Source organism: Hemibagrus wyckioides, linkage group LG07 (assembly GCF_019097595.1).
Source record: "Hemibagrus wyckioides isolate EC202008001 linkage group LG07, SWU_Hwy_1.0, whole genome shotgun sequence".
NCBI lineage: Eukaryota > Metazoa > Chordata > Actinopteri > Siluriformes > Bagridae > Hemibagrus > Hemibagrus wyckioides.
The window spans coordinates 18,924,901-18,952,555 of NC_080716.1; the positions used below are offsets into that span (position 1 = coordinate 18,924,901).

The 27,655-nt window shown below is 39.9% G+C and overlaps 2 protein-coding genes across 3 annotated transcripts; one reads left to right on the plus strand and one right to left on the minus strand.

Annotated features, from left to right (window-relative positions):
- The first annotated feature begins 4,764 nt into the window (after window positions 1–4,764).
- cct7 (chaperonin containing TCP1, subunit 7 (eta)) lies at window positions 4,765–12,023 on the plus strand. The gene is made up of 11 exons (XM_058394711.1): window positions 4,765–4,900; window positions 7,135–7,288; window positions 7,429–7,535; window positions 7,620–7,798; window positions 8,021–8,192; window positions 8,506–8,670; window positions 8,798–8,986; window positions 9,202–9,299; window positions 9,432–9,564; window positions 9,693–9,899; window positions 11,391–12,023. The coding sequence occupies exons 1-11, from the start codon at window positions 4,895–4,897 to the stop codon at window positions 11,619–11,621; spliced, it is 1,641 nt and encodes a 546-aa protein (XP_058250694.1). The 5' UTR covers window positions 4,765–4,894; the 3' UTR covers window positions 11,622–12,023.
- Window positions 12,024–13,030: 1,007 nt separating this feature from the next.
- Window positions 13,031–27,203, minus strand: hspa12b (heat shock protein 12B). 2 transcript variants are annotated; one of them, XM_058394710.1, is made up of 14 exons: window positions 26,815–27,203; window positions 25,993–26,051; window positions 25,751–25,819; window positions 23,789–23,883; window positions 23,071–23,195; window positions 22,700–22,886; window positions 22,380–22,484; window positions 21,456–21,572; window positions 20,508–20,685; window positions 17,330–17,416; window positions 15,622–15,726; window positions 14,501–14,759; window positions 13,832–13,935; window positions 13,031–13,743 (listed from the first exon to the last, which is right to left on the minus strand). In XM_058394710.1, exons 3-14 carry the CDS (start codon window positions 25,794–25,796, stop codon window positions 13,082–13,084), a joined length of 2,070 nt encoding a protein of 689 aa, XP_058250693.1. In that variant the 5' UTR covers window positions 25,797–25,819; window positions 25,993–26,051; window positions 26,815–27,203; the 3' UTR covers window positions 13,031–13,081. The 2 variants fall into 2 exon arrangements, with proteins under 2 accessions (XP_058250693.1, XP_058250692.1); XM_058394709.1 differs by lacking the exon at window positions 25,993–26,051 and having other exon boundaries at window positions 26,815–27,202.
- Window positions 27,204–27,655: the final 452 nt, after the last annotated feature.

Sequence of the window (27,655 nt, forward strand, 5' to 3'; positions counted from 1 at the left end):
CTACAACATGGCAGCTTGACTCTGTTGGGCATGTTTCCTGACCCTCTGATTTGAGTTGGCTTTTATGGCTCTATCCAGCTGGGAAACATAATGCAGACAAGTGGCCCAAACCTCATGGGCTATTAGATCAGTGACAGCCTGCTCCTGTGGACTGAATAACCGGTCAAATATTGACAAAGCTATTAGATCAGTGACACTCATCCAAATAAAGTCCTTAGCATTCACTTCTCTCTCTTTTTAGTATTGGATTATTGGACCAGTAGAATAAAGCACAGTAAATGTTGCTGAAAGTCTAATTATAATCTGTTATATTCGAATTATTTCGAAATGAACCACTCACAACAGCTAGTGCTCAAAATGTGGCTCTATTACTGTACTCGCACCAATACAGTTAGATGTTATAACTTCCAGAAGGTGCTGTGTTTCATAATAGCTGTAGTGAAACATCTGTTCTGCAGCAGCTCAAAGTGTGCTGATCCCAAAACAGTAGTTTAGATGCCCTTGTTAAGAGAATATTGATCAGGTTTTCAAGGTGCACGATTAATTGTAAAGTGTGACCCTCCTTGATGGGATCAATGATCTAGTTAAACCTAGACCATTCAGCCTGGAAGGTGCTTGTGTCACACAATTAGACCTAAGGTATGAGCTTAAGTATCAATGATGAATGGATTGCAATTATAGGCACTCCACAACACACACAACCAAGGTGTTTTAAAGTCTTGATACACTCGATACATACAGAAAGTCAAGTCTTGACACACACATTCACTTTGGATTAATGCATTGATTTAATAGAAAATGATTATGACTTGAAGCAACAATCATAAAGCAATTACTATTGGATATGATTAGATGAAAAAAGTAGTGTTTAAAAAGAAGTATATATTTGACTAGCAAGGTGACCATAAATCTGACCATACAACTGATACTTAAAATAGTCCTTCTCTCCATCATCATATTTCAAAATGAACAGAAGGTTTACCGCAGATTCTGAAAAGCTGGTCAATTACACTGAATCCTATCATAGCAGATTGAGCGGTATGACCAATATCAAATCACTGCCTAGTGACTTCATAGTTCATATGACTTCATATGAAATCATCTCATATTGTGTGGATGCTTACACATGACTGTATAGTGATGTGTGTATCATCATGTTGTAATGATGCCAAATGAACAAATGACATCTGATATCACTGTGGTTATATGACCAAGCGCAGTAAACTGTCTATGTTTTTCCTTCCCATTTTATGTCATCTAGGTATAACAGAGAGAAAAAAAACGCCAGAGGATTTTGCTGCCTACAAAAGTCTTGCCACCCCATGTGTGTGTGTGTGTGTGTGTGTGTACATACAAATCCACCTGCCTCACAGGACAGCTTGTATCACTACATTTCCTCTAGATGGCTAAAGATAGTATACCATCAGATACACATAGCATCCATGATGGTGAAATAACTCCCATCTAGCGATCCACCCGCCCTTTCATTACTGCTGGATGTGATCACTAAATACACTCCATTGCACATGGGCCACATGTGAAGATATGAAACCATTAAAGGACACACCAAGGCAGGAGGAAATGGAAATGGAAATAGGGTAGGTAATGACATAGGTTAAGACAGAAAGACAGAGAGAGCAGTAGAGATCTCCCTGTAATTTTATAAGAACAGGGATGGAGGTCCTACAGGGTGGAGCCTTCAAGAACTAGAAATTGTAGCTTCGAAATTCAAACAAGTGTAGCCTAGTGTGCCTAGCGTGCTGGGTCTTATTATGGGTTAACTTTAAAATGAATGAATTAGTTATATCGAGTGATTAATGTTAGCCTCAAGTGCATGTCTTATGTAATTCCATAATAGGGATCTTTTGATGCGTTCAACATCCAACTTGACACACATTGAATGCAGCTTGACAGTTTTCTGCACTAAGTGCTTGCCTTTCACTAACAGAATGGAGCAGGTCAGATTTCACAGCTAACGTAAGCATGGACTCAGCAGTAGGTTGGTCGTCTGCCACTACATCCAGAAATATCTGCGTTAAAGGCTACCCTCTGAAAGGGCGAGGCAGGCTGTGTATGTGTATAAATGCCTGATAATTGCATGTGTCTAAAAGCAGTGAACATTGCAAGCTTTGCGCTCAACCACAGACTGCAGACACATGAGAGAGAGGAGAGTGTTCTACCTCTGCATCTCAAGCTACATTAACTAACCACGGAAACTAAAGTCTGTAGTTACACAGAAGAAAATAGACTGTCTCGGCTTTGACATGGGGCAGAGATTTGCTGAAGAATATGAAGTGTGCAGCCAAGGACATGAATAGCAAGTGGTTTATGTTTTTAAGAGCGAAGAAAGAAAGTTTTCTTTTCATATTTTCATGATGAGTTGCACATTGTAGAGCAAAACTATATTGATTTCTTCCCAAATGAGCAGTCATGTTTATTCTTCTATAAAGATGACTGTAGCAAAAAAGTAGTAAAGGAAGAAATACAATGAAGATTATTTTTATTGTATTAAAAATCTAGGGGGGAATAAATAAAGGATAAATGAAGGGAAGTAATGCTGATACTAGTAATGGTGATTGAAGTAGCCTGGTCCATATGAGGATGAAGACTGAGAGGAGAAGGAACGGATGCTCAATATACAGTATTAACTGAGCAAACTGGATATTGCAGCCCTTGTCATATAGTGACATCAAGTGGACACTCTGGAAACTGGGCAATTTTTTTTACCTTTGTCAAAGGGTAGAGTTCTCTAAACATTGAGACGCCTGTACAGATATTATCGATGTCCCCCACCTTGTGTCCTGAGTCCACTGTAATAGGCTCCAGGTTCCAAACATCCCGTGTAGGATATGAGATACAGAAAATGGTTGGATGGATGGATGGATGGATGGACTACAGATATTACACCAATATTATCCCATCCATATAAAAGGGCTGGAATTTTTTTTTTGCCAATTTGGAGGGCCTGCCTTATATTGTATGACTGTTTTTGTTTGGTCCCTGTGTTCTGCCCCATCCATATAAATGTGCTGGTCATGCTAACAGTCCATCTTTACCAGCTTGGAACTTTCTTATTACTTAATTAGCATGTTTGAACTACATAGAGCATTTTCTGATTCTAAAAGGTGCTGGACATCCTGGACTGGTGTCAACCCATTGCAGGGCACAATCACACACACACACTCCCGTTCACACACTATGGGCAATTCAGAGATACCAGTCAGCCTACAGAGCATGTGTTTAGACTGGGGGAGGAAACCAAAATACACAGAGAACTCCACACACACAGGCCATGCAAACATGCTCATTACTAAGACATTGTGTCTCCAGCTATGTTATTTTTCTTTAAAAAAGAAAAAAAGAAAACCATCTTGAATGAGCTGTAATTCAGAAATTGTTTTCCTTTCTACCAGTTTGCCAGCTTGGCCTATGTTATGGCAGGTAGTAGTGGGTCGTACTTTTTTTTTTTACTTGTAAAAAAAAGTCCGTAATTTGTGGGATATATCTAAATTTGGTATGTACAAAAACAAACAAAACTTGTGTGGTCAAAAATGTGGTTCACCAAGAGCCTATATATACAGACTATAAAATACACAGCCATGTCAGAAGAGAAGTTATGTAGTTAGATGGAGTACTGTTTTTAACAGAGGTTACCATTTGATGTGTTAGTAGCCAAAAAGTTACCATTCTGAATGCTCTTTGCCATTTTGGAGGGCCTGGTGCATACTGTATGACTGTTTTTGTTTTGTCCCTGTGATGTGATATCACTGCAGATAAGAAATGTTGTTTTCTTCAGACCATAATAACTGATATCTTAGGCACTTTTAAGAATGATTGGCTAGAAGGATTCGCAGGTTACAAAGACAAGAAACAAACTTACATGCTAATATCCTGCCATTGTGCTCATTATCTTATCAGATTACCGCCAAACTGAGCTGATCTTTTGCTCTGACTTTTAATCCAATACTATTAGATGGGATTTCTCATCATTTGACCTTGTCCTGGGTTGTCCCCCATCTTTTGTCCTGAGTCCACTGGAATAGGCTCCAGGTTCCACACAATCCTGTGTAGGATTTGGGATACAGAAAATAGATGTGTGTGTGTGTTGAATCAGTATTGTAACTAGAGAAATGAGGGAAATTTCTAGAACAATGAGGTAGCCTTTTGACCTTTTGTATGAATTTTTTACGTACAAAAGTGATTGTAGGTCCAGTGTTATACTGTATATATATATACATATGATTATCTCCTCATCATGGCACCTGTTAGTGGGTGGGATATATCAGGCAGCAAGTGAACATTTTGTCCTCAAAGTTGATGTTAGAAGCAGGAAAAATGGGCAAGCGTAAGAATTTGAGCGAGTTTGACAAGGGCCAAATTGTGATGGCTAGACGACTGGATCAGAGCATCTCCAAAACTGCAGCTCTTGTGGGGTGTTCCCGGTCTGCAGTGGTCAGTATCTATCAAAAGTGGTCCAAGGAAGGAACAGTGGTGAACCGGTGACAGGGTCATGGGTGGCCAAGGCTCATTGATGCACATAGGGAGCAAAAGCTGGTCCAACAGACGAGCTACTGTTCCTCAAATTGCTGAAGGAGTTAATGCTGGTTCTGATAGAAAGGTGTCAGAATACACAGTGCATGACGGGTCAGGGCTGATTTGGGAGCAAAAATGAGGACCAACACAATATCGGGCAGGTGGTCATAATGTTATGCCTGCTCTGTGTATATTTATATTGTGGTTATTGACTTGTCCACTAGCTGGCGATATACACATGAGTTTGCCATAACTCCTAGACGAGGACGGCAACGACGACGAAGAAGCCGTTTTTCTAGAGAGTTCTAAGTGCATTGTGGGAGCGTTACCCGGCACCGGTCTTCCTCTCTAGCCTGCCAAAATGATGGTAAGTGCACAATCACGCCTCTTTTATCTGCTAATCGTCCTCCATCCGTGCCGAGAGCTCATCTTAAATCGGCTTTGCGTTGCTATATTGAGAAAAGACATTGTGTTGTGTAGATCTGGGGATTTATTTTCTCCACAGATGATTGTAATTTGTTTTATTTGATCTTGTTGAAGTCGCGCTAGCTCTGCGGCTAGCTAGCTGGTGCTTTATGGGTGTTGTTGTTTGCATGTGCGCGTGCTCGCTCCTCGGTGTGTGTACGATATTCATAATAGTTCAGTCTGTCGCAGGAAGAAGAGAAATAATAATAATAATAATTAGATAATTGTGTGTTTCTTAGTTGATGCTGTGATGTGGGATGAAAGCCCCACCTCTTTATGGCAACAAACTAACAGTCAATGGATTGCTAACGGCTACTACAATCACTGGCGGGGTTTGGGGTTTATCTCTGTTTATTTATTTTTTTATTCTTGGCTTTTGACATTATGTATAATTTAAGCTAGGGAATTGTGCATGCAGTAATATTTGTAAGTTGTCATTAAACCACCCATAACCGCACATCACAGCAGATAGTCTCTGCGCATGCGCGTTCCGTGTCCTGTCCTAGTGTAATGAAAGTATAAATAAAGAAACTGTTATAATTATCTGACCATATTGCACATCTTTTCCACCCAGCATTTGCACACAGACATTTCATTTCTTATGCAAGAAAGTAAAGCTTTTTTAAATATATATAATATATGTACACTTCATAAAGAGTTAAAAGGGTGTGGTCAAACCTTTTGGAAGTGTTTTATTCTTCTTATACCACAGCAGTTTGCCTATAATTATGTTAACATTGGGTGCTTTGCTTTTTATATGTTTTGCATTATCCAAGAGACATGTTGTCTTACATTATGGCAGCTATAAACAGATATCACCAGCGCCATCACTGCCTCTTTTTTTTTGCATCACTCTTTTCTATTGCTCCTAAAGTTAAAAAAAGAAAAGAAAATGCTGGTCATGTTACCAACAAGCTACAAAGCATAATATTGTCTCTTCTGAAAACCTTTCTCTTTACAGCTTCTGACACTGAAGACTCATTTCCTAAAAGTTAACGCTTCCTTACAGATAGCTTCACTGTATTAACTTTTATTTATTCGTTTTTATTAGTCATACATTATGTAAAGTGTCAACCGTACAAGTCACCGTGAATTAGTCAACATCTTATGGAAGTTTCGAGAGTTTATAAAACTAGGAATTGAGAATAGGGGACAGGGGAATAGTCTAATGAGGATGTAATCAGATTGCTAGTCTATGAATGGTTTAAAAACCTTACGCTAAGTGTAAATGGATGTTTTTAGGAAATACATTGCCAAAAGTTTTGAGACACCCCTCCAAACCATTGAATTCAGGTGTTGGGCTTGGCCCCTTAGTTCCAGTGAAAGGAACTCTTAATGCTTCAGCATACCAAGACATTTTGGACAATTTCATGCTTCCACCTTTGCGTGAGAAGTTTGGGGATGACCCCTTCCTGTTCCAACATGACTGCACAACAGTGCACAAAGCAAGGTCCATAAAGACATGGATGAGAGAGTTTAGTGTGGAGGAACTTGACTGGCCTGCCTGACCTCAACCTGATAGAACACCTTTAGGATGAATTAGAGCGGAGACTGTGAGCCAGGTCAAAACTGGGATGTCTGCTTTTACATGCACTTGAATCTAATATGGAGTTGTTCTGCCCTTTCCAGCTATAACAGCTTCAACTCTTCTGGGAAGGTTTTCCACAAAGTTTAGGAGTGTGTTTATGGGAATTTTCAACCATTCCTCTAGAATCAGTGTGAGGTCCGGTACTGGTCAGGCGAGAAGGCCTGGCTCACAGTCTCTGCTCTAATTCACCCCAAAGATGTTCTATCAGGTTGAGGTCAGGACTCCACATCAAACTCGCTCATCCACGTTGCTTTGTGCATTGGTGCGTGTTCATGTTGGCACAGGAAGGGGCACAAAGTTGGGCATTAAATTGATGATTTAATTAATTGAATCATTGGATTGGAGGGTTGTCCCAAAAACATTTGGCAATATAGTGTACTTGTCTGGTTATTTGGATGCTCTGCCATACAGGATTTGTGTTGACATGTAGGCTTTTCTTGAAATCCTGTTACTGCCTTAATTTAAAAATTCAAGTCACACTGAGCATTTTATCTTTTTGTACCTTGCTGTTTTCTATTGCTAAGTTGTTTATTTTTCCCTCTCCACAGCCCACACCGGTAATCCTTCTGAAGGAGGGGACAGACACCTCCCAGGGTGTCCCTCAGCTTGTCAGCAACATCAATGCCTGTCAGGTGATTGCCGAGGCTGTGCGCACCACACTGGGTCCCCGTGGCATGGACAAGCTCATTGTGGACAACAGAGGTGAGAATGAGATGAGGACCGCCTGCAGATATCAGACCTGTCATGGGCAGAAGCGCTTTCAGACTATTGTCACTTATGATCAACTAGTACTAAGGCAATGATAAAAGAAGTGCTGAAATTTTGTGGGGGTTTTTTTGCAGGTAAGGCCACCATCTCTAATGATGGAGCTACCATCCTGAAGCTGTTGGATGTGGTTCACCCTGCAGCCAAAACCCTGGTGGACATTGCCAGATCTCAGGATGCTGAGGTGCAGATTAAATAGGACTGAAAGCTTAGAAATGCCTTGATGTCAGGAAATGCTCAAGCTCATACATTTTATTTGTGTGTCCAGGTTGGTGATGGCACCACATCAGTGACGCTGCTTGCAGCAGAGTTTCTGAAGCAGCTGAAGCCATACGTAGAGGAGGGGCTCCACCCACAGACCATCATCCGAGCTTTCCGCACAGCCACACAGCTCGCCATCAAGAAGATTAAAGAGATTGCGGTCACCGTCAAAAAGGACGACAAACAGTAAGTCTGACCCTAACGCTTTTATCTAGCAGACAAATTGTCATGGAGCTTCAATATGGACACATTTAGCTGTTGGGTAGAAAATAGAGACATGTTACATTTAGACTTAGTAAGCTGTTCAAGTAGGTGCATGTTATTTTTGAAGATGTTTCATTAGTTTCAGAATGACTTTACAAAGTAGAATTATTTCTCTTTCTATCTCGTCCTTTCTCTTTCTCTCAGGGAGCAGAGGCTTTTGTTGGAGAAGTGTGCTGCCACAGCGCTGAACTCGAAGCTGATTGCCAACCAGAAGGGCTTCTTCTCCAAGATGGTGGTGGATGCAGTGATGATGCTGGATGAGCTGCTGCCACTCAAGATGATTGGCATGAAGAAAGTTCAGGGTGGAGCTTTGGAGGTGAGAACTCAGGGTCTTTGAGTCGTAAAAACAAAGCAAATGCACATTAGATTGCTTTTCTGCTACAGCTGTTTGGTATAATCAGATGTGCCTTATTATTAAGTCTAATTAGGCATTTCACAGTCAATTGTTCAATTTTAGTTTTTATGTATTATGTTAAATATGCATTTATGTACACTGACCTCATGTTGTGAAACTTGTAAAACCAAGGAATTCTTTGTTTAGTTTTAAATGGTTATAAATCTAAGTTCCTATACTACATGAACTACATTTGTATGTATTTTGTGAGTAACCCTGCTGTTTGGTTCTGCAGGAGTCTCAGCTGGTGGCTGGAGTGGCCTTTAAAAAGACCTTCTCCTATGCTGGCTTTGAGATGCAGCCTAAACAATACGAGAACCCTAAGATTGCCCTCCTCAACATCGAGCTGGAGTTGAAGGCAGAGAAGGACAACGCTGAAGTTCGGGTCAACAATGTTGAGGTCGGTATCGGTGCTTTCAATAAAAGTCTGCATCCATCTTTTTTTTTTAGTTCTTAAGAGAAGTGAATTTAATTTAATACAAAACACTGTCCATATTTAAATTGTGTGTGCACGCTCTGTTTTTTAGGACTATCAAGCCATTGTGGATGCCGAATGGAACATCCTATATGATAAGCTGGAGAAGATCTACAAGTCTGGGGCCAAAGTGGTGCTCTCCAAACTGCCTATCGGGGATGTTGCTACACAGTTCTTTGCTGATAGGGATCTGTTCTGTGCTGGCCGTGTACAGGAGGAGGATCTGAAGAGAACCATGATGGTATGGAATATCCTGGTGTTTGTGTGTGTGCACATATGTGTTTGTGTGTATGATTTTGTTTTAATAATAATTAAAAATTTCAGTAAAGGCATAGATGGAAATGTATTTAATGCCACAATTATATTTATTAATGCATTAATCTATGCATTTTATTGGCTATTGATGTGCATCCTAAATAATCTAAGAAAGCCAAGTGACTATGGTGTCTCCTCCAGGCTTGCGGTGGCTCTATCCAGACGAGTGTTGGCTCTCTCACTGATGATGTACTGGGTCGCTGTGAGCTCTTTGAGGAGGTGCAGGTTGGAGGAGAGAGGTAAATATGGTTCATTTATATTCCATGATGTGCTCCTGTCCACATGATTAATGAAGTGCTCCTCTGTAACAGTCACATGACTAAACAATATAAAAGCATGTGGACTGAATGTGTTTATTTCCACTTTTCTAGGTACAACTTCTTCAAAGGCTGTCCCAAAGCCAAGACATGCACCATCATCATTAGGGGTGGAGCTGAGCAGTTTATGGAGGAGACCGAGCGATCGCTGCATGATGCCATTATGATCGTACGCAGAGCTATCAAGGTGTGTTATCAACGACCGACAAACGTTTTAATAGATTTGAAATTTTTTTTTTTTTTTTTTTGTACAATGTATGTTGTTTTGTCGCATTAAAACCTGCCTGCTTAGCCCCTGTTTAATTTTAATTGTAGAATGACTCAATTGTGGCTGGAGGTGGTGCTATAGAGATGGAGTTGTCCAAATATTTGAGGGACTATTCCAGGACCATCCCAGGCAAGCAGCAGCTACTGATAGGAGCCTACGCAAAAGCACTGGAGATCATCCCCAGACAGCTGTGTGATAATGCTGGCTTCGATGCAACTAATATTCTTAACAAGCTCCGAGCCAGACATGCTCAGGTATGAATATTGATAACGTTTTTGCTATTATCTCACACACACACACACTACTTTACATTTACATTTCTGACATTTGGCAGCCACCCTTAAGCAGAGCATATCAATGAATACATTAACACTGGTTCAATAGGTCAAAGACTTAAGATACCATAAGCCTAAAAACTGTATGTTGGGAGTATATATACACTACCAGTCAATATCTTGAGACATATCTTAAAGACATATCTTTAAATTCAATGTTTTTTTTGTTTAGGGATTTATTTTCTACATTTTAGAACAATACTGGAAATTTCAAAACTATGAAATAACACACATGGACATAAGTAATCCATATGTAATGACAACAAAAAACAGTCAGTTGTTATTTTAAGACACGAAGGTCAGGTGTTCTGGAACAGTATTGTCAAATGCATTTGCAAAACCCATCAAGCACCATGATGAAACTGGCTCACATGAAGACCATCCCAGTAAAGCAAGACCAAAATTTACCTCTGCTGCAGAGGAGAAGTTCATTTAGAGTTACCAGCCTCAGAAATCACCAATTTACATCACCTCAGATTAGAGCTGTTATGAAGACTTTACAGAGCATCAGTAGCAGACATATCTCAACTGTTCAACCGAGATTATTGTGTATTTCGGCCACCTTCAGCATTGTGTGTATGTGTGTGTGTGTGTGTGTGTATGTGTGTATATATATATATATATATATATATATATATATATATATATATATATATATATATATATATATATATATATATATATATATATATATATATATATATATATACAGAGAGAGAGAGAGAGATGAGATATATAGATATAGAGAGAGAGAGAGAGATATAGATAGATATAGATATATATATATGAGAGAGAGAGAGATTATATATATATATAGAGAGATATATAGATAGAGAGAGAGATAGATAGATATATATATATATATATATATATATATATATATATATATATATGGAGACTATTTGACATTCCCAGCAGGATACAAAAATAGGTCTGGTTGGTCATCTCCAAAAACAGCAGTAGATCGTTGCTTAAAACAGTTTCCAAACAAAACTAATCATTAATCACAAGCAGAATGTTATGACTTCATCTTGCTGCTTGGTGTTGAAGCATGACATTTTTCTGTTGGGAACTGCACTGAAGTGCATAAACACTGAAATTCAGATCTCTGGCAAAAAAAAAAAGCATTTAAAAGATTACACACACTGTTTGACCATGGGAGAGTATCTGAGATTGACCTATAGTTAATCGCCATATTGCACTGTACTTGGTTCCATATGTACAGAATCTACATTGTCGCTGCAGCCGCTGGTCATTTTAACATCCTGCCTGGTAGTATAATTTTTTTTCCGTCAGAATGATCTTGACGGTCACTGACAGAAAAGGACTGTTACGTACAAGATGACTGAATAAATCTTTGAAAAATGTTTTCAGATGTATTAACGTATTCATAATTTGTGTGTCACTTAGGGTGGAATGTGGTACGGTGTGGACGTGAACAATGAGGACATCGCAGATAATTTCCAGGCATGTGTGTGGGAGCCAGCCATCGTACGTATCAACGCTCTGACCGCTGCCTCTGAGGCCGCCTGCCTCATCCTCTCTGTAGATGAGACCATCAAAAATCCCCGCTCTGGTGTTGACGCCCCTCCAGCACCCGGTGGTAGAGGCAGGGGTCGTGGAAGGCCCCACGCCCACTAGAATGCCCCCCCTCACACACAACAACCTTGGGCACAGCATTTCTTTATATGTGTAGCCTCTGGACTGATAGTTCAAAAGGATGCAGTTATGGTCCCATTTTACTTACTAACCTGTTACTGAATGCCTGAAATGTTATTAGCTGTTTTTGTGTGTTAGCTGCCAGCTATGGAGTGCAAAAAAAGGTATGGATTGTTAAACTAATGCTTATGTATACGGTTTTGTAAGTAAAGTGGGATTTTGGCTGCTTACATAGTGGCTGCTTGTTTTGTAATAGTCTGATCACACACAAGGACATTCTGGTTTGTGAAATTGTAGAAGCACTGATACTGGCCGTTGAGCAAGATGTTCCCATGTTGTCATTCAGTGGAACTATTTATTGGACCATTAAAATCTGTACTTTCACATTTTGTCTGCTGTCCTCTTTCTTTTATTCAAATGATGGTGCTGTAAGGTTTAGCAGCATTTTCACCTGTTATATATACTGTGTATGCAGAGTGGTTAGCTTTAACATAGAGGTTATAGCAACTCGATATTCTTGTTCAACCAAAGATAAATACTAGATTAGGTTTTGTGTTCATAGTATGTATTGGGTACATATTCAAGTTAATACATGGCAATAAAAAACTACTGTTTAAAAAAAAATAATGCAAGAACATTTTGTGTACATTTGCAATGTGCGTATATGATTTCTCTCAAGTCCTTAGGATGAATGAGTATTCCACATGTTTAGTGTACTTTGTGATCCAGATTCTCTTCAAGCCGCTAGGGGGCAGTGTTGGCGTACAGCAAAAGTGAGAATATGTACAGCTCTGGAAAAAAAATGAGACCACTGCCCAATCTCCAGATTTGAACCCTATTGAAAACCTCTGGAATGTCATCAAGAGGAAGATGGATGGTCACAAACCATCAAGCAAAGCTGAGCTGTTTGCTTTTTTGCAAAAAGAGTGGTATAAAGTTCCCCAACAACAATGTGAAAAACTGGTGGAGAGCATGGAGCCAAAACGCATGCAAATCGGGGTTATTCCACCAAATACTGATTTCTTAATGTTATTTAGCCAAAGCATTAACACAATTTGTTCACAGATATTTGCATTTTGTTTTATTTGAGTTATTAAAGCTCTGCAAATACTGCATGATCTTGGGTTATTTTGATGTGTTGTCATTACACTCGAAATAACAATAGTTATATTTTCTAAATTATTTTGCAGTGGTCTCATTTTTTTTTCCAGAGCTGTATCAGTCTGCATAACAGTTTTGATTCTAAATAAAAAATGACTACTTGGACAGCAAGAACTCTCAGCAATAATAGATACAAAAATAAAGTTTTTTAAGTGATTTCTTAGAATGGAGCATCTTAATAAACTGTGAGAAAATGTGAAACTATTCCAGGATCCTGACAGATAGTCTTCTGAATTGTTCATATACTTTATTGTCTGTTCCTCAAAGCAATGGAAATTTGGTTAGTTAGACAGGAAGTCAATAGAAGCCTTAACCTGTCTCCCTGTGGCCATGTCAATAGCGGTCACTTTAATTTCAGTGTCCCCAAACTGCATGGTGGCTCGTATCTCCCTGCGCTCGAGCTCTGCCCCATTTGTGCCGTTGTTGATGGCACCTGTTTCCGGCTCTGGCAGATCCAATGTTATGGTGCCACACTTCCTAACTCCAGCATCTGTAATGTACACCACATCATCACTGGCGCAACAGTAAATATTTATTATAATCTTCCTTTGGCCCACTCTGGCTGGAGTGTAGCTCCTCCTGACCACCTCTCCCAAGGCCACCGACTGGTCAGTAGAAACAAAGCGATCCAGGATGTCTGTGCACCACTGCCGGCCATCTTTTATGAGTAGTTTCTCACGTGGATGACGACCTTCAACAAAGCGGTTTAGGACGCCAACACCATATGTTAATGGGCAGCGGCGGACTCGGACCACGGTGGGGTCTAAGCCGAACAGCACCGCCCCCTTCAGGATGGTAAGACCCACATCCTGAGGGATGATGATGCGGCAGCGATGGCCCAGTGCATTCTGGACTGCACGCTGGAGCATTGGAGACTCAGCAAAGCCACCCACCAAAAACAGAAAGCACACATTCTTAACTTCCTCCTTTTCCATCAGGCCCTCTGTTAAAAAAAATAAAAGAAGTTTACTCATCTGTGTTTAAGGTTTTTTTCTTTTTCAAAGTGTGTGAGTAGAGACTGTGTGTCTTACCGATGTGTTTGATGATCTTGCCAATGGTAGGTTGGAAAAGCTCATTTGTAGCCTCTGCTGTAAGCCTCAGCATCCCTTGAGAAGACCATTTTACTATGTTCATACTGAAAGAGAGACATGAAAATAGATGATCTGACACTGGAAAGTAAAAGTGCACATTTTGATGAGCTGTGTTATCCTCGTCAGTAGAGAATCTCACGTTCAGTCTTTTGTGTTTCAGAACAATGATGATAATGCTCTATTACCAGGTCATTTCATATAGGTGCATTGTTCTTTACAACATTATATTAATTAAAATTATATTAATCAACATTATCACAGTCATATATACATTGTAAACTTTATATATGGTTGTCTTACACTATTTGCACCAGGTTATACACATGCACTTTATCTGAATAAGTTAATTTTTTGCTCTGTAATCCTTAGTTCTGTGTTGTGCCTGGAGCACCATGGTCCTGGAGAAACGTTGTCTCATTTCACTGTGTACTCCATCAGCTATATACAGTCGAAATGAGTATAAAAGCCTCTTAACTTGAAATTACTACTACTCATGAAGTACATACTGCACTTTTAGTTCTATCAGATCCACATCTGCAATTCAAGAGGCATGTTTACTTTTTCTGTTTTTTCTCCCACTGCCTCCTTGACCAGAGAGAACAGACATACTTGCTCTTGCGTAGCGCTGTCTCTACACTCTGGCCACAGTGTCTCTTGTAGAAGTCGATGAAGGAAAAGGGCAGTGAGATGTTGAGTGCACTCGTTCTGCTCGGGGCTGCTGTGCGTTTGCGGGCCTCGAAGGCGATGGTCAGGTCCACCCAGGCAGCCGGACGCTTGGCTTTAAACGTTTCAATGAAATCTGTCCCAAATATCTTACACAGCATGGCCTCAAAAGCCAGGTCTACTCCTACCGCACCATACGGACCTCCTGAAAAACACAGGATGTCATCTCTTGAGTGCTGACTGCACTGTATTGCACTAAAAAGTGATAAAAGGAAAGGAATGGAAATAGTACACCGGTTCAGGGGTGGGGCAACTATTGGAAACATCATTATACTTTTTTCCAAAACTACTGACATTTGACAGCTTTCTCTGTACTAAGAAACGAACAAAACCCTGTTTACTCTAACTTAAAAGAGAGATTGTTGGGTCAATAAACAGTCATGCGACAAAAAAAAAAAAATTGGAAAGCTTTCAAGAATTCTTCAATCAGAGGCAAATTTAGCTCTTGTAAGAGAATGGAATACTATTTCAGTGGGGAGAATGTTTGTGGTTATGTTTTTAGCGATTTATTATCCTTCGGATGGTGCATGGATACCACAAAGCCTTAAGGAAAGTTTAAGTAGAAAGAGTGTTACTGTATTGTATCATTGTTCAGAAATAATTTGGGTTAAGCACTACTTTCTCACTCTGAAAGTGTTTATTAGTTTATAATATATATATATATATATATATATATATATAGTTAACAATATATAGCATATTTTATCTGGAATTTAACAACAAAGTGCAGAGAAATGACATTTCTTTACTATGGTAATAATAGAGAATAGATAAGAAATGATAAGGAACAGATATATTTGCATTTAAAAATTCATGAAATACTAGATTTTGTAGCATTTTTCATATAGGTAATATAGTAATATAGTGTAACATCCAATCAGACATATGTTGCTGGTTTTTACTGAAACAAATGAACAGGTTGTGAACTTCTGCCATCATTCACAACATGCTCAGAAAACTGTACTGTGATTCAGGAATATGGCTTCGTCTTCCACTCCTGCACTCACCTGATGCTTTGTACAGCTCCTTCAGTGTTCCCTGAGGCTGTTCAATCTGATGTACTGTGAGATCCACCGTCCCGCCTCCACAGTCTGCCACTATGTACTTATCGCCTACAATAACACACATACAGGTTTGCATGGGGTCATTCCTCTGTAGTAAAGCCTGAAGTTTCACTGAGCATAGAAAAATGCGTTTAGATTAGGGCTAGGCTAAACGTCTCTGAGGGGGTTCCATTTTAATGGCACTAAAGAAAGCCCTGGTGGGAAGAGAAACACAGCGTCAGAGCATAAAGAGTGTGTAACGGCTATAGTGTGAAGGTATCAAGCATTGAAAGAAGAGAGGGAGCATGCTGCCTCTTATTTATTTAAATGTATTCAAATCGATTTCTTTAACGTTTCTGTGAATTTGTAATTAGCTCATGGACATACTAATGCTGCTTCACTTTAGAGGCATCCATTCCCAGGGGGACCACCCACATCTCTTTTATTATAGAGGTGTCTTTTTCACTGCAGTCGAAAATGCTCACCAACCAAGGTCATCACTAACATGGGTATAGTATATATTTTAATGGTTTTGTGCAAGCACATATTTTATATTTCTCTGTGTTTCTCTTCTACTCTCTTGCTTGCTCCTTCTCTCTCTTGGCAGGAAACATCTGGACCTGAAGAACTGATTATTTTGACCTGGACCTCCTGAGTTTGCCTGGCAAGGAATAGCATGCTTTAAAAAACGCACACCCCCACAAAGCACCTCTATACAGTCCATGCAGGCGATACAGCAGCCACAGCCAGAAATAACATACGCATGATTACCGGCACATTCGAATGTGGGTTTGAAATTACAGCAGAAAAATATGTAATTGTACAGATCCAAAACAAGACGCATTGCTTCTCTGTCCCAGATCTGCATAGATTGAATTGTGTTAAACATCAGGTATAGGAAATGTGGAAAAAGTTATTGGCTTTTTGTGTCCCTTGTGTAATAGACTGACATGGTGTACCACCGGGATATTATGCCTGTCTCAGGAAATGAAAAGGCATGTACTCTGGTGTGTTTGTGTGTGGGGATTTTTTGGCTGGTTTCATATGTTGAAATAGTTCTGGTTGAGAATTCTTATTTGTGTTTATTGTAGCGATATCAAACAGTTTTGCCCATTCATTTTTAATAAGCCAGTCCATTCCATCTATAAATGCAGCTTGCTTCACTCAACTGCTGCAAATCTCTATCACAACATATCCATCCTTGAGGCTGCTTATATTTTTTTAACTGTACCTGGAAATGATTAATGTGCCTAAAAACATTACAAGATACTTTTACACTTGTACTTCTGACTTCTAATAAAGGTAAAAAATAACCTCTACAAGTTTAGTTAAAACAGTATAACACTCCTTTTCATCTGTATTCATGTTTAGTGACTGATTTATCTTTATCACTGGACACAGCTCCAATCCTGGAAACACTGGATGTGAGGTGGGATCACACCTAGGACCAATGTAGTGCTGCAATTCACCTGGGAGGTGAGAGGAAACTGGAGTATTCAAAGGAAACCCACACAAACATGTGAAACTCACACACAGATAGTAACCCGAACCCAAGAGACCCTGTGCTGTGAGATGGCAAAAAAACCTGCTGTATCACATCCTACAACCAACAATGTGGCATATTCTTCATGTGATTTTTTTTTCTATACAGTATGTGTGCTATGTTTCTTACCCGTCTGCATCTCAGACCACAGTTCCCCGGTTCCACTCTCCACGAGGAATGTTCGGCTGTGTCTGGCCCTGCGAAGCTGTTCACGTGCTGTAATACACAAACATACACTTCACTCTGTAATCTGTGAACCGTTGTTGCTAATCAGCAGCACATGGCTTTAATTAGCAAAAACCACATTACTACAAGAAGAAAGGCATGGGGGGGATGGAGTGGAGGTTCTGAACAATAACAAAGCCCACATTTTTCATGAACATGAGCTCTTTTTCTTTAACACACTACACTTCTCGATGGTTCAGCTTCGCTGACACGACTATGTGGTATTGTGTGGTGTATGAGTCACAGCATTAGTTACAGTACATCTTAAAGATGACCTACTCAAGGAGGAATGATCTCTGATTCTTGTTCTGGCTGAAGTGAATGAGTGCCTGTATTCCAGGGAGAATGTTTTTATTGTTGCTGTAAAACAAAGCATTTCCTCACTTAACGCTAGGCATATTAACTGTGACCCTGCATTTCAGCCCGTGCATTTAGTTTACATCTGATTCAGGTGTACCATGCAAACGCCTTTATGGCTTGCATGATGCAGTTCAAACCATAGACGTTACTTGCAGAAATCATAAAAAAAATAATTTACACTTATACCCTTAGAGCGTGTTGCAGAAATGTTTTGTAGTCTCTATATAAACATATCCTGACGTACACATAGGTCAGCGTTGAAGAATTATCAAGTTAAACCCTGATAGAGAGGAGTTAGTATGACTAGGTACAACAACAAAAAATATTGTAAGTGAAGGTTTTTAAATAGTTACTCTTTAGAGTAAAGACAGACTGTGACTCAGCTGTTCGGACGTCCAGGGGAACTTTATTCCATCATTTGGTGCCAGGACAGAGAACAGCTTTAACAAACACTATATGGAATAAAGCATATGGACACCTGACTAATCGTGCACACACACACACACACACACGTGCTTGATGAGCATTACATTCCATATTTAGTCACCTCTACTGTTCTTGGAAGGCTTTCCACTAAATTTTGGAGTGTGGCTCTGGGGATTTGTGCTCATTCAGCTACAAGAGCATTAGACAGGTCAGGTACTAATGTTCGGTGAGAATGTCTGGGGTGCAGACAACATTCAAATTCATCCCACAGGTGTTATCAGGGTTATCAGTGGGGTGATATCAGGGCTCTGTAAAGGTTAATCGAGTAATTTCACCCCAGCTTTGGTGAATAATGTGTTCATGGATCTGACACTGTCATACTGGAACAGGTTTGGGCCTCTTAGATCCACTGAAGGGAAACTGTAATGCTACAGTTTGCAGAGACATTCTTCCAACTGTGCTGCAGTATGAGGAAGCACCACATATGGGTGTGAAGGTCAGGTGTCCACAAAATTGTTGCCATATAGTGTATGTATTTCTTGGATCCTAAGTGATAGTGCATCCAGTTGAGGTTCAAAGGGAATATGGTGCAGTGCAGGTTGTGATTAATGCCCTTATGTAGGTGTGGGCTGGTCAATTTTTAGCTTTGTAGTATAGCACCATTGTTTTAAACCTAGTGTGGGCAGCTCCTGATAGCCGGTGTAGGGAATGCAACAATGGGGTGATGTGGTAGAACTTTGAGATTGTACAGACAAGTTCACAAAAATCACACCTTTGTTCAGCTGGCAGTTGTACACTCTTCAAAACTATAAAAAGCCCTTAAGGGATTGTTGGTTGTGTTTCTGAAAAAAAAAATTCTTAAATGTTCTATGTAGAACCCTTTTTGGCAAGCTTTCACAAGAACTCTTAGTTAACCAACAAACCCTTAAAGAACCCTAGCAGTACGTTCAATACTGACCACTTGGATGTTTTGAGTGAAATATGTAAATGAATGCAAATTCTTTGTATTTTCCGGAATTTCAGAGCTGGGACGCTTTTAGTTCAAGCACTGAACTTCAGGCACAGTCTGGAAACCATTTACAGTGTGGAACAACATAAAAGAAGAAATGGGAGATGAGAAAAGAAAAGAAAACAAAAAATTAAATTTGGAAAGTAATGACTTCCAATCCTGGCTGACATCATTGCAGCCAAAAGCTAATTCAGATCTGTCAGTATCCCAATACAAGGTCAGTCTGAGTGTGTAATATAAGAATCTGAGTGTGTGTATGTTTGTAGTCTGATAATGAAGAATGAGGATCTTGGTATATATGTGTGCAATCAAATTATGTGGCTAGCAAAGTGTGAGGTAAATGCTTTCACTCAGTTACTAAACTTTTTAAGCCATTGTGTTTGGCACGGTCAGCTCTTTCTCTATAAGTGTACAGTGATGGGCAGCTCGAAAGAAACTCTTTTCAAACTTGAGAATGAAAGAGATGGAATAAAGGAGAGGAGAAGAAACAGTTGGATGCACACAAACCTGGAACGGTTTCAATGTCAAACATTTTTAGGACTGAGAGAGCAGGGAGCCATCATTCAAACATTGGATTTTAAAGAAAGGGAAGAAAGGGGCAGGGGTTTGAAGGAAAGGGAGGGTATAGAGAGTAAATGTGAAATGTTTGACTGAACAGACTAAAAGAGGCTGAGATCATGGTCCAACAGCACCTTGTTCCAATTATGTGTAGTGTGTGTGTGTGTGTGTGTGTGTGTGTGTGTAGGGGGGGATTGTGGTGCTAAAAGCTTTTGTCTGTATACCGTGAGTGTGTATAGTTTTACGTAAGGGAGAAAGCTGAAAAAACTAAGCGTATGTCTTGTTTAGGAATGGCTGCTGTAAACAATAGGGGGTCTTATTGTCTTAGGATAGACGCTGATGGTGGTTTATTTGAGGGACGCCGGATTTTAAAAAGGGAATGACAGTCCTGGCCCCCAAACTCTCCCTCTCACTCTCTTAATATAAACCACATGCTGTTTAGTCGTACCCCTCTGATTGAACCACCCCCCAGCGCTCTATCTGATCCTACATTTACCCTGACACACACCAAAGAAGAACACAATATTTCCCTTAAAAAACCACAACCCCACCAAGGGATGAAAGCCCATCTTGATTTCCCAGACCCTTAAGATGTTTTGCATCCCATGTTAATGCAGCAAAGCGAAGTGATCTGCTTTGTTGTGCTGGAGCTTTGCCTGGAGTGTTCTTTGTACAGTCATGTTTATCATTAAGAGTAATGTTTAAAAAATGTTAAAAGAGGTCCTGTACCTTGCCTAAAACTGGAGTCAAAGGGACGGGAACCGTCCACGTCCAGTCCATTGGTCATTGGTCTCTGGCTGAGGTCAATGACCTGGTGGAGGCGGAGCTTTCTACAATAGATTGAAGCAGCTTCAGGTTCAAGAGCAATGAGTAGCTGCTCAGCAGAGTCTCTAGCCACAAGGCCTGCCTATAGAAGAAGAGAGCAAGAAGAGATAAAAGTTGAAAGACAAGCAACAGTATCTCAAGCCTTGAGTCAGTGCTGCGTTATAGATCTGTGCTAGCCACGCAAGCAGAATGCAAAGCTGTTAAGAATAAGCCACAACAATGAATTAAGTGGCTTGTTTTTCTGTTTTTCTCCATCCTTCTCTCCCTTTTCTCCCTCTCTATCTCTCTGCCTCTCTCATGCTTGGCCGGGGCAGGCGTGGTTTCCTGTATTTGTACACCCATCTCATGTATTGTTCAAGCTGAGAGCTACCACCAGGAGGAAACTACGCCCCTCTCGAACCCTCAGAACCGAGGAGAGCAGAAAGGCAGTGCGGGTCAGGGAGGCTGCCTCGACTCAAAGCAACATCATGAAAGCCATGATTGAGGTGGACATTGGAGATGCATGAGAAACAACAAACTGGTTAAATATGCATTAGTAAATTGTGATAGGAGAGATGAATAGGAAAGAGTGACTGATGATGGGACATCCTTCACACACCCTCAACACACTCCTATTAAAAAATGCACGCATCCTTTTTTGCACACACACAAACACACACACACACACACACACATACACAAAAGTTTCAACTGTAGACTAGACTCTCAGTGAATAGTGTCATCTGTATGTGTGCATGTGTGTGTGAGAAAGAGTAAGAAACAGCAGGAAGGCATGTCGGAGAGTTTGAGTGTTCCTGGCGTTGATGAATGCCCTGTGGTTATACACAGATGGTCTGAGTTCAAGTGGTTTACCAGGTAAGCAGCCTCTCTCATGAACTGCTTGGCTGGTTGTCTCCACACAGCAGGAACAGTGATGACCCATCGCACTTCATCACCTTCCAGTACAGATGAACACTGGTCCTTTACCTCCTACACACACACCACACACAAACACACACACAAGTCTAAGGTTAACTTTAATGTCTCGTTCTGCTTCAGAGAGAGATACACTAACAATCAACTAAGGATACAAAGGGTTTCAAAAGTAATATAAAGTCATAGATCTAACTGGAGAAAAAGGAAGAAAAATGAAAGTTTAAGGAACTGTACAAACAATAAATACCAATGTAGAGACAAAACAAATAAGTCTTATCCCAAATACTGTGTGAAAAAGTAAGTCTTTGGACTAGAGACAAAGGCACAATATATTTATCTATTTTGGGACCTGTGCATGGATAACTAGGTTATAATCTATCCTTTATTATCATCTCAAATCTGCAATTTAATATTTACCTCGCACAGGCTACACTGACCATATTGTAAACAAGTCTGCCTCACATATCTGGAAATCTTGATCACATTAAGCAGCTCATATGCAGAACTGATAACAGAAAGATGTGGTCAGATTTGATGCTGGCATTTTCTCATAAGGTCCAGAAAGTAAGAGGAGAATGGATGAGATAAGATAAACAACACAGTGTTTACTGACCCGACCATCTTAGCTCTGCATACCTTTTTACACGAGGACACACTCAACTGTTTTGTCCTTTTAATTCTAACCATTGTTAAATATTGATTTTGGATGCTTTTAATTCCCAATCGGAGTATTTTAGTGCAGGTACAGAATGAATGAATGATACTTCTGTGAGACTATATATGTCTGGAATGGGTGGGATTTGACAATGCTATGTTTTGGTGTGAAAGAGAGGAAAAGAAAAACCTGGTTTTATACTTTACCTTTAAGGCATGCTCTCGGAAGAATCTTAAAGCATGTGCAAAAACCTCAATGGCACGAACTCTCCTTCCACTCACTGACTCCAACTCTGTCACCATGGTGAGGTCCTACAAAACAAGACAAAGTGCTGCAAAACATTTTAACTCCTCATTCTTTATTCAACCACGTCTTTTATTCGAACACTTATGTTTCCAGTAAATGTTCCTGCTATTTCATTTCCACAGCGCTAACCAAAGCCCAGACATACTGTAATTTTATGTAATTCCATCCCCAAATATTCACCAGATATGATACGTTTGCTGTCGTATGCCTGCATTCTTACGCTAGTGCTATGAATCTTCATTTTGAATTTGTCAAAGTAGAGCCAGTGTCTAGCTTCCTCAGGATCCAAGTCATGATAGCTGTCTCGTGCTGCAAAGCCAAAACTGTGGAAGCGCAGGTCAGGGGTCAGCAGCAAGCAAGTCGGGCTCTTCTGATTGGCCACGCCTGGATCACCACCCTCCCATCGCCTGTGGAGATTGAAAGATGATGCTGTTAAGACATAAAAGTTAGTATTTGAGAGAGATTGTGCTATACTGCATGACCTGGATGTAAGATGCCGGTCTTGTCTTTGGTTCTGATTTAACTCAGCAATTATCAGTGGAGTGCTTGATGGAACATAGCAGTGCCAGATATCCTGATGTGATCTGTTACCTCATCATATGGATGACCTCTGGGTCTTCTGTGAAACTGAAGGCATAGCCACTGGAGGTAGTGCCGAAATCAATAGCCACCACTACAGAAAACGGACGCGCTACACGTGGCCTCAGCTCACTCCTCTGCACACAGGGATGGAGATACAGTTTAAAAAACCTTTGGTATGGGGAGGAACAGGATAAAATGTTCAACCAAAAAATTTGCTGTATGTCCAGTGAGGAAGAGAGAACAGGAAACTCTCCATCCTGAAACCTTTGCCGTAACCTTTTCTCAAGGAGTTGTGGTTATCAGATCTGCAGCTCTGCCTGGCTCTGCCTGGTACTGATATAAACAGCCTCCTTTCTCTTTCACCTATCATTCCTCTTTCTGACCCTTTTAAAAACTACATTTAGGAAAACCTGTGCATTCCAGACTTGGTTTCAAGTTTCAAGGGGTGTGTCATGGCTGAATATCTTCTTAATGCTTTCTGAAGGTAGACTTTGGATTAAAGTGGCTTAGTGTCTACCACAGATTGCAGTGTGTATGAAGAATGTAGGATTAAGCCTCATACAGGGCACTAAGTAAAGAAACATAATTGCAGACATTGCAAATGCCACTTCTTGCTTTACTGTTCCTGGGCTTTGAAGCAGTAATCAGCTTTGGCTTTGCACTATTATGGTTAACAACAAAAATGTGGATGTGGCACCTGATCTGAGATTAGTTTGTGGTTTCATACCGGAGAGGGTGAGGGAGTGATAGGAGCGATACTGCATTCATTCCGGGAGGGAGAAGGAGAGCTGTTTGGAGATGTAGACCTGCATCTGTCCTCATCTTTAAGAAAAGAGATGGAGAGATTAATGTTTAAAACCCATTTTGCTTTAAGAGCTGATGGCCTTTAGATGATGATGATGATATTTCAAATTATACCCAAAATGTTAAAGTTCCCTGCAAAAGTCATTTGATTCCCATTTTGTCACACACCCCAGAGTGATGGTCCTGTTTCTATGACTATTAACTCAGTTCATCTTTGGTATAAAATGAAATCATCTGAATGGTATAGAGGAGCAACAGAGGATGAAGACTTTTGATTAATAGCTATAAGCAAACTAAATGCAGTGTGTAATGCTTAAACGAGCTTCTAGACCCATAATAATATATAAATATTATGTATATAACATTTTAAACATACCATAGGAAAGGTTTAATGTGCAATTTAGCTATATAATAGATCTTGTTAGTTTTTTTTTTATTTTTATATCTGGTACATTAAACCGATTACGTTTTTTCACCCTTATTTTCATTATAGTTCACCGCACAAATTTAAAGCTGATATGTTTCTAGGCGTATCATCATTGATGGAAGCATTTATAGAATGCATAATGTCGTTTCACATCTTCATCTCAGCAAATCAGGACTTCACTCTCATTTCATTCTAAACTTTTCAAAAGGCTGAAACCCCCCACTTTCACACTAAGAAGGCCAATATCAGGCTGATGAGTTTTCCTGAGGTTTCCAAGGATGAAATACAATGAACTTGAAAGGATGTGTGACCTTATGCCATCATTATAATGACTTACCAGTTTAAATAACTACTGTATAGGAACCCATGAATGCATACATATCCAGACTGACACATACACAACATGAATAAATCACTCATGAGAATGACTGGAATGTTATCACATGGAAACACACACGCATTTCACAGAGGGGATGTTAGATAAGGATATGCCACACCTATGTGAACCACAGCGCACCACTACCTAGAATATGTTCTATTTACAAATTATATTTCATAAGGATCTCTTTACAATCATCATATACTGTATGCACTATCCTTCAGTAACATTAGTCAACTTCACACTTCATAAAAGCGAGGGCTACTGAGAGATGCAAGCGTTAATATTGTGTTAGGTTTGTATTAAATGAAATAAATGGTCTCAAAATCTTTAAAATATGAGCCAAATGATCACAAAAAAAACCCTGCTAAGTAACATTTTGTACTATAGCAGGAATACTAATGTTAATGAATAAATGAATAAATGAATAAATGAATAAATGAATAAATGAATAAATGAATAAATGAATAAATGAATAAAATCCAATAAATAAATTTAAAAAAAAAACCTCCAGAATGTTTTCATAATTTCCATTAACAAGGAAAAGGAACTTAAATTGTACCAATCACTTTATTAGGAACAGCTCGACCCCATTCATTCATACATCTATCCAATCAACCAATCATGCGGCAGCATCATAATGCATAAAAACCGCACAGATACAGATCAAGAGCTTCAGTTAATGTTCACATCAAATAACAGAAAAAGGGAAAAGTTGTGATCATTTCTGTGGTCATTTTGGACATGGCATGGATGTTGGTGCAAGATAGGTTAGTTTAAGGATTTCTCCTCGGATATTTATATGAAGAGTGAAAATAAAACCCCAAAAACATCCAGTGAGTGACAGTTCTGAGGAGGGACACACTTTGTGCTTGAGAGAGGTCAGACGAAAATGACCAGATTTTATTGTACCTACAGGAACATTACGGTAACGAAACAACCAATCTATATAACCTGTATAATAGATGGTCTAATCTATTATAACCTTGGTGAGCAGAAAAGCATCTCAGAATGCACAACACACTGAACAGTGAGGCTGATGGGCAACAAGAGCAGAAGGCTATATAGTATAAGTATACCTGGGACCTGGAGACTGTTAGTGCTGGGCTGCAGTTCTGCCATCATGGAGGAGACAGGGCTGTCACAGCCTGATTGGAACAGAAATATTATCAATAGATCAGTGGTATCAATAGTATATTGATGTATTCAACAATTGCACTTGAAAGTCATTTTTAGACCAAATATATTCATTTGTGTTTGTTGAACAGCATAACTAAACAAAGAACATAATTTCCTACATTTTTGGTAGGAAAAAACTTACTTCCCCAATATGTTCTTTATCTGCTTCATTCCTGGATTCATATAATATATGTCTATATCCTTTTTCAGAGAGAGAGAGAGACAGAGAGAGCTAGACACTTTCTCTTTGTTTGTATATTTTACTATCGGGGTGAAACTCACAGCCACTTTTCCCCACCATTAACACCAGCTGCTCCTATGTCCACTCACACAGGCGCTCAGAGGTCAGGGTTCAGATTTTTTTTTTTTTTTTTTTTTTACTCTTTACAAGTCCAGGTGATTGTGTAAACTATATAGCATTTGTTATACCTACTATATCATTTGTTACTCAATTATTCCTCAAAGTGGGACTTTCCCACAATTCAGATGGTTTGGAGTTGCATCATTCCAGAGCAAGAGAAAAGCTATTACCCATGTCCTCCAAAACCTTCACATGATACTAAATTTAGCATAGCTTACAGGACGTAAATAATACGAGCTATTGGTGGAAGTGCTCCACCTTAGTGTCTCTCACTGCCCATCTTCCATTTTCCCTTTCTTCTCTACAACAAACCAACAACCAGAAACAAGAGACACTAAATCAAGCTTAGGATGCCCATGTTTAAGCCTCCATTCAGGACATGAACACACTGATCCATAAAATCAACACACAATTCCCATTACCGTAAGTGCAACAGCACATTTTAGTGCTATTCTAACACACCTGGTCAACTCATATACAACTCTTGCAGGAGTTTGCATGCTTTAGAGAATTGAGGTGCATGGTTACTACAGGACCAGTAATGCAAAACACTGTACTGCACTATCCAAAAGCCAGGTTTTGCTGAAGAATATACCAACTCACCCCTGCGTTGATGGACCAATTCTCTGGTCTTTGTGACCAATCACTTGATCTGTTTAAATAGAAAAAAAATCCACAGCCAGACAAATGCTTTGTGATGCTTCTGATGCTGTATATTGATGAAATGTCCAGCTATCAAGAAGTCAGATCAAATAAAGGCACAATTAGAGTGTGCTCAAAGTTGGAGTTGGAGGACAATATCCAAACACTTTCCAGTCTACAGCCCAGAATAGAGATTTCCCTTTCACTCCCTCGCCGTGTGTTGCCTCCTGTGTCTGTATCCAGGCACTCAATCCCTCAACTGCACAGGAATGTCAGAGAGGAAAGGGTGATAGAGAGGCAGCCACACATACACATAAGTTTTAGTTGGCTCTGGAGGCTCTCATAGTGCAGAAGAGAGGGGAGGGGAGAGTGACTTCATAGGGGATCATATTCAATGACCATGTGCAAGAGAAAGTGTGTGTGTGTGTGTGTGTGTGTGTGTGTATAGAGGGAGGAGAGTGTTTAGAGTGGCAGTACAGAGTGATTAAGTCATCTGCTCCCCCTTTTCCTCTTCTTCCTCTCTCCACACCCCCTGCATCAAACCCTCTGTTTTTCCTCCCATCCCAGCTCCCCCTGTCTTGCCTCTACTTTCTTCCTGTCTTCTCCACACTCTCTTTTATCTTTTGCCCTCTTCACTTCCTCATCCTAGCCCATCTGTTTCTTTCTCCATATCATAAAGCGTCATGTTGCAGCATTGAACTTTTACAGCCTTTTCGGTCAGAATAAGAATGTAGAGCGTGACTGTACTCAAATGGCTCTAATGTCATGGAGACATGACGCAAAAAAAATTGATTAGTTGTAG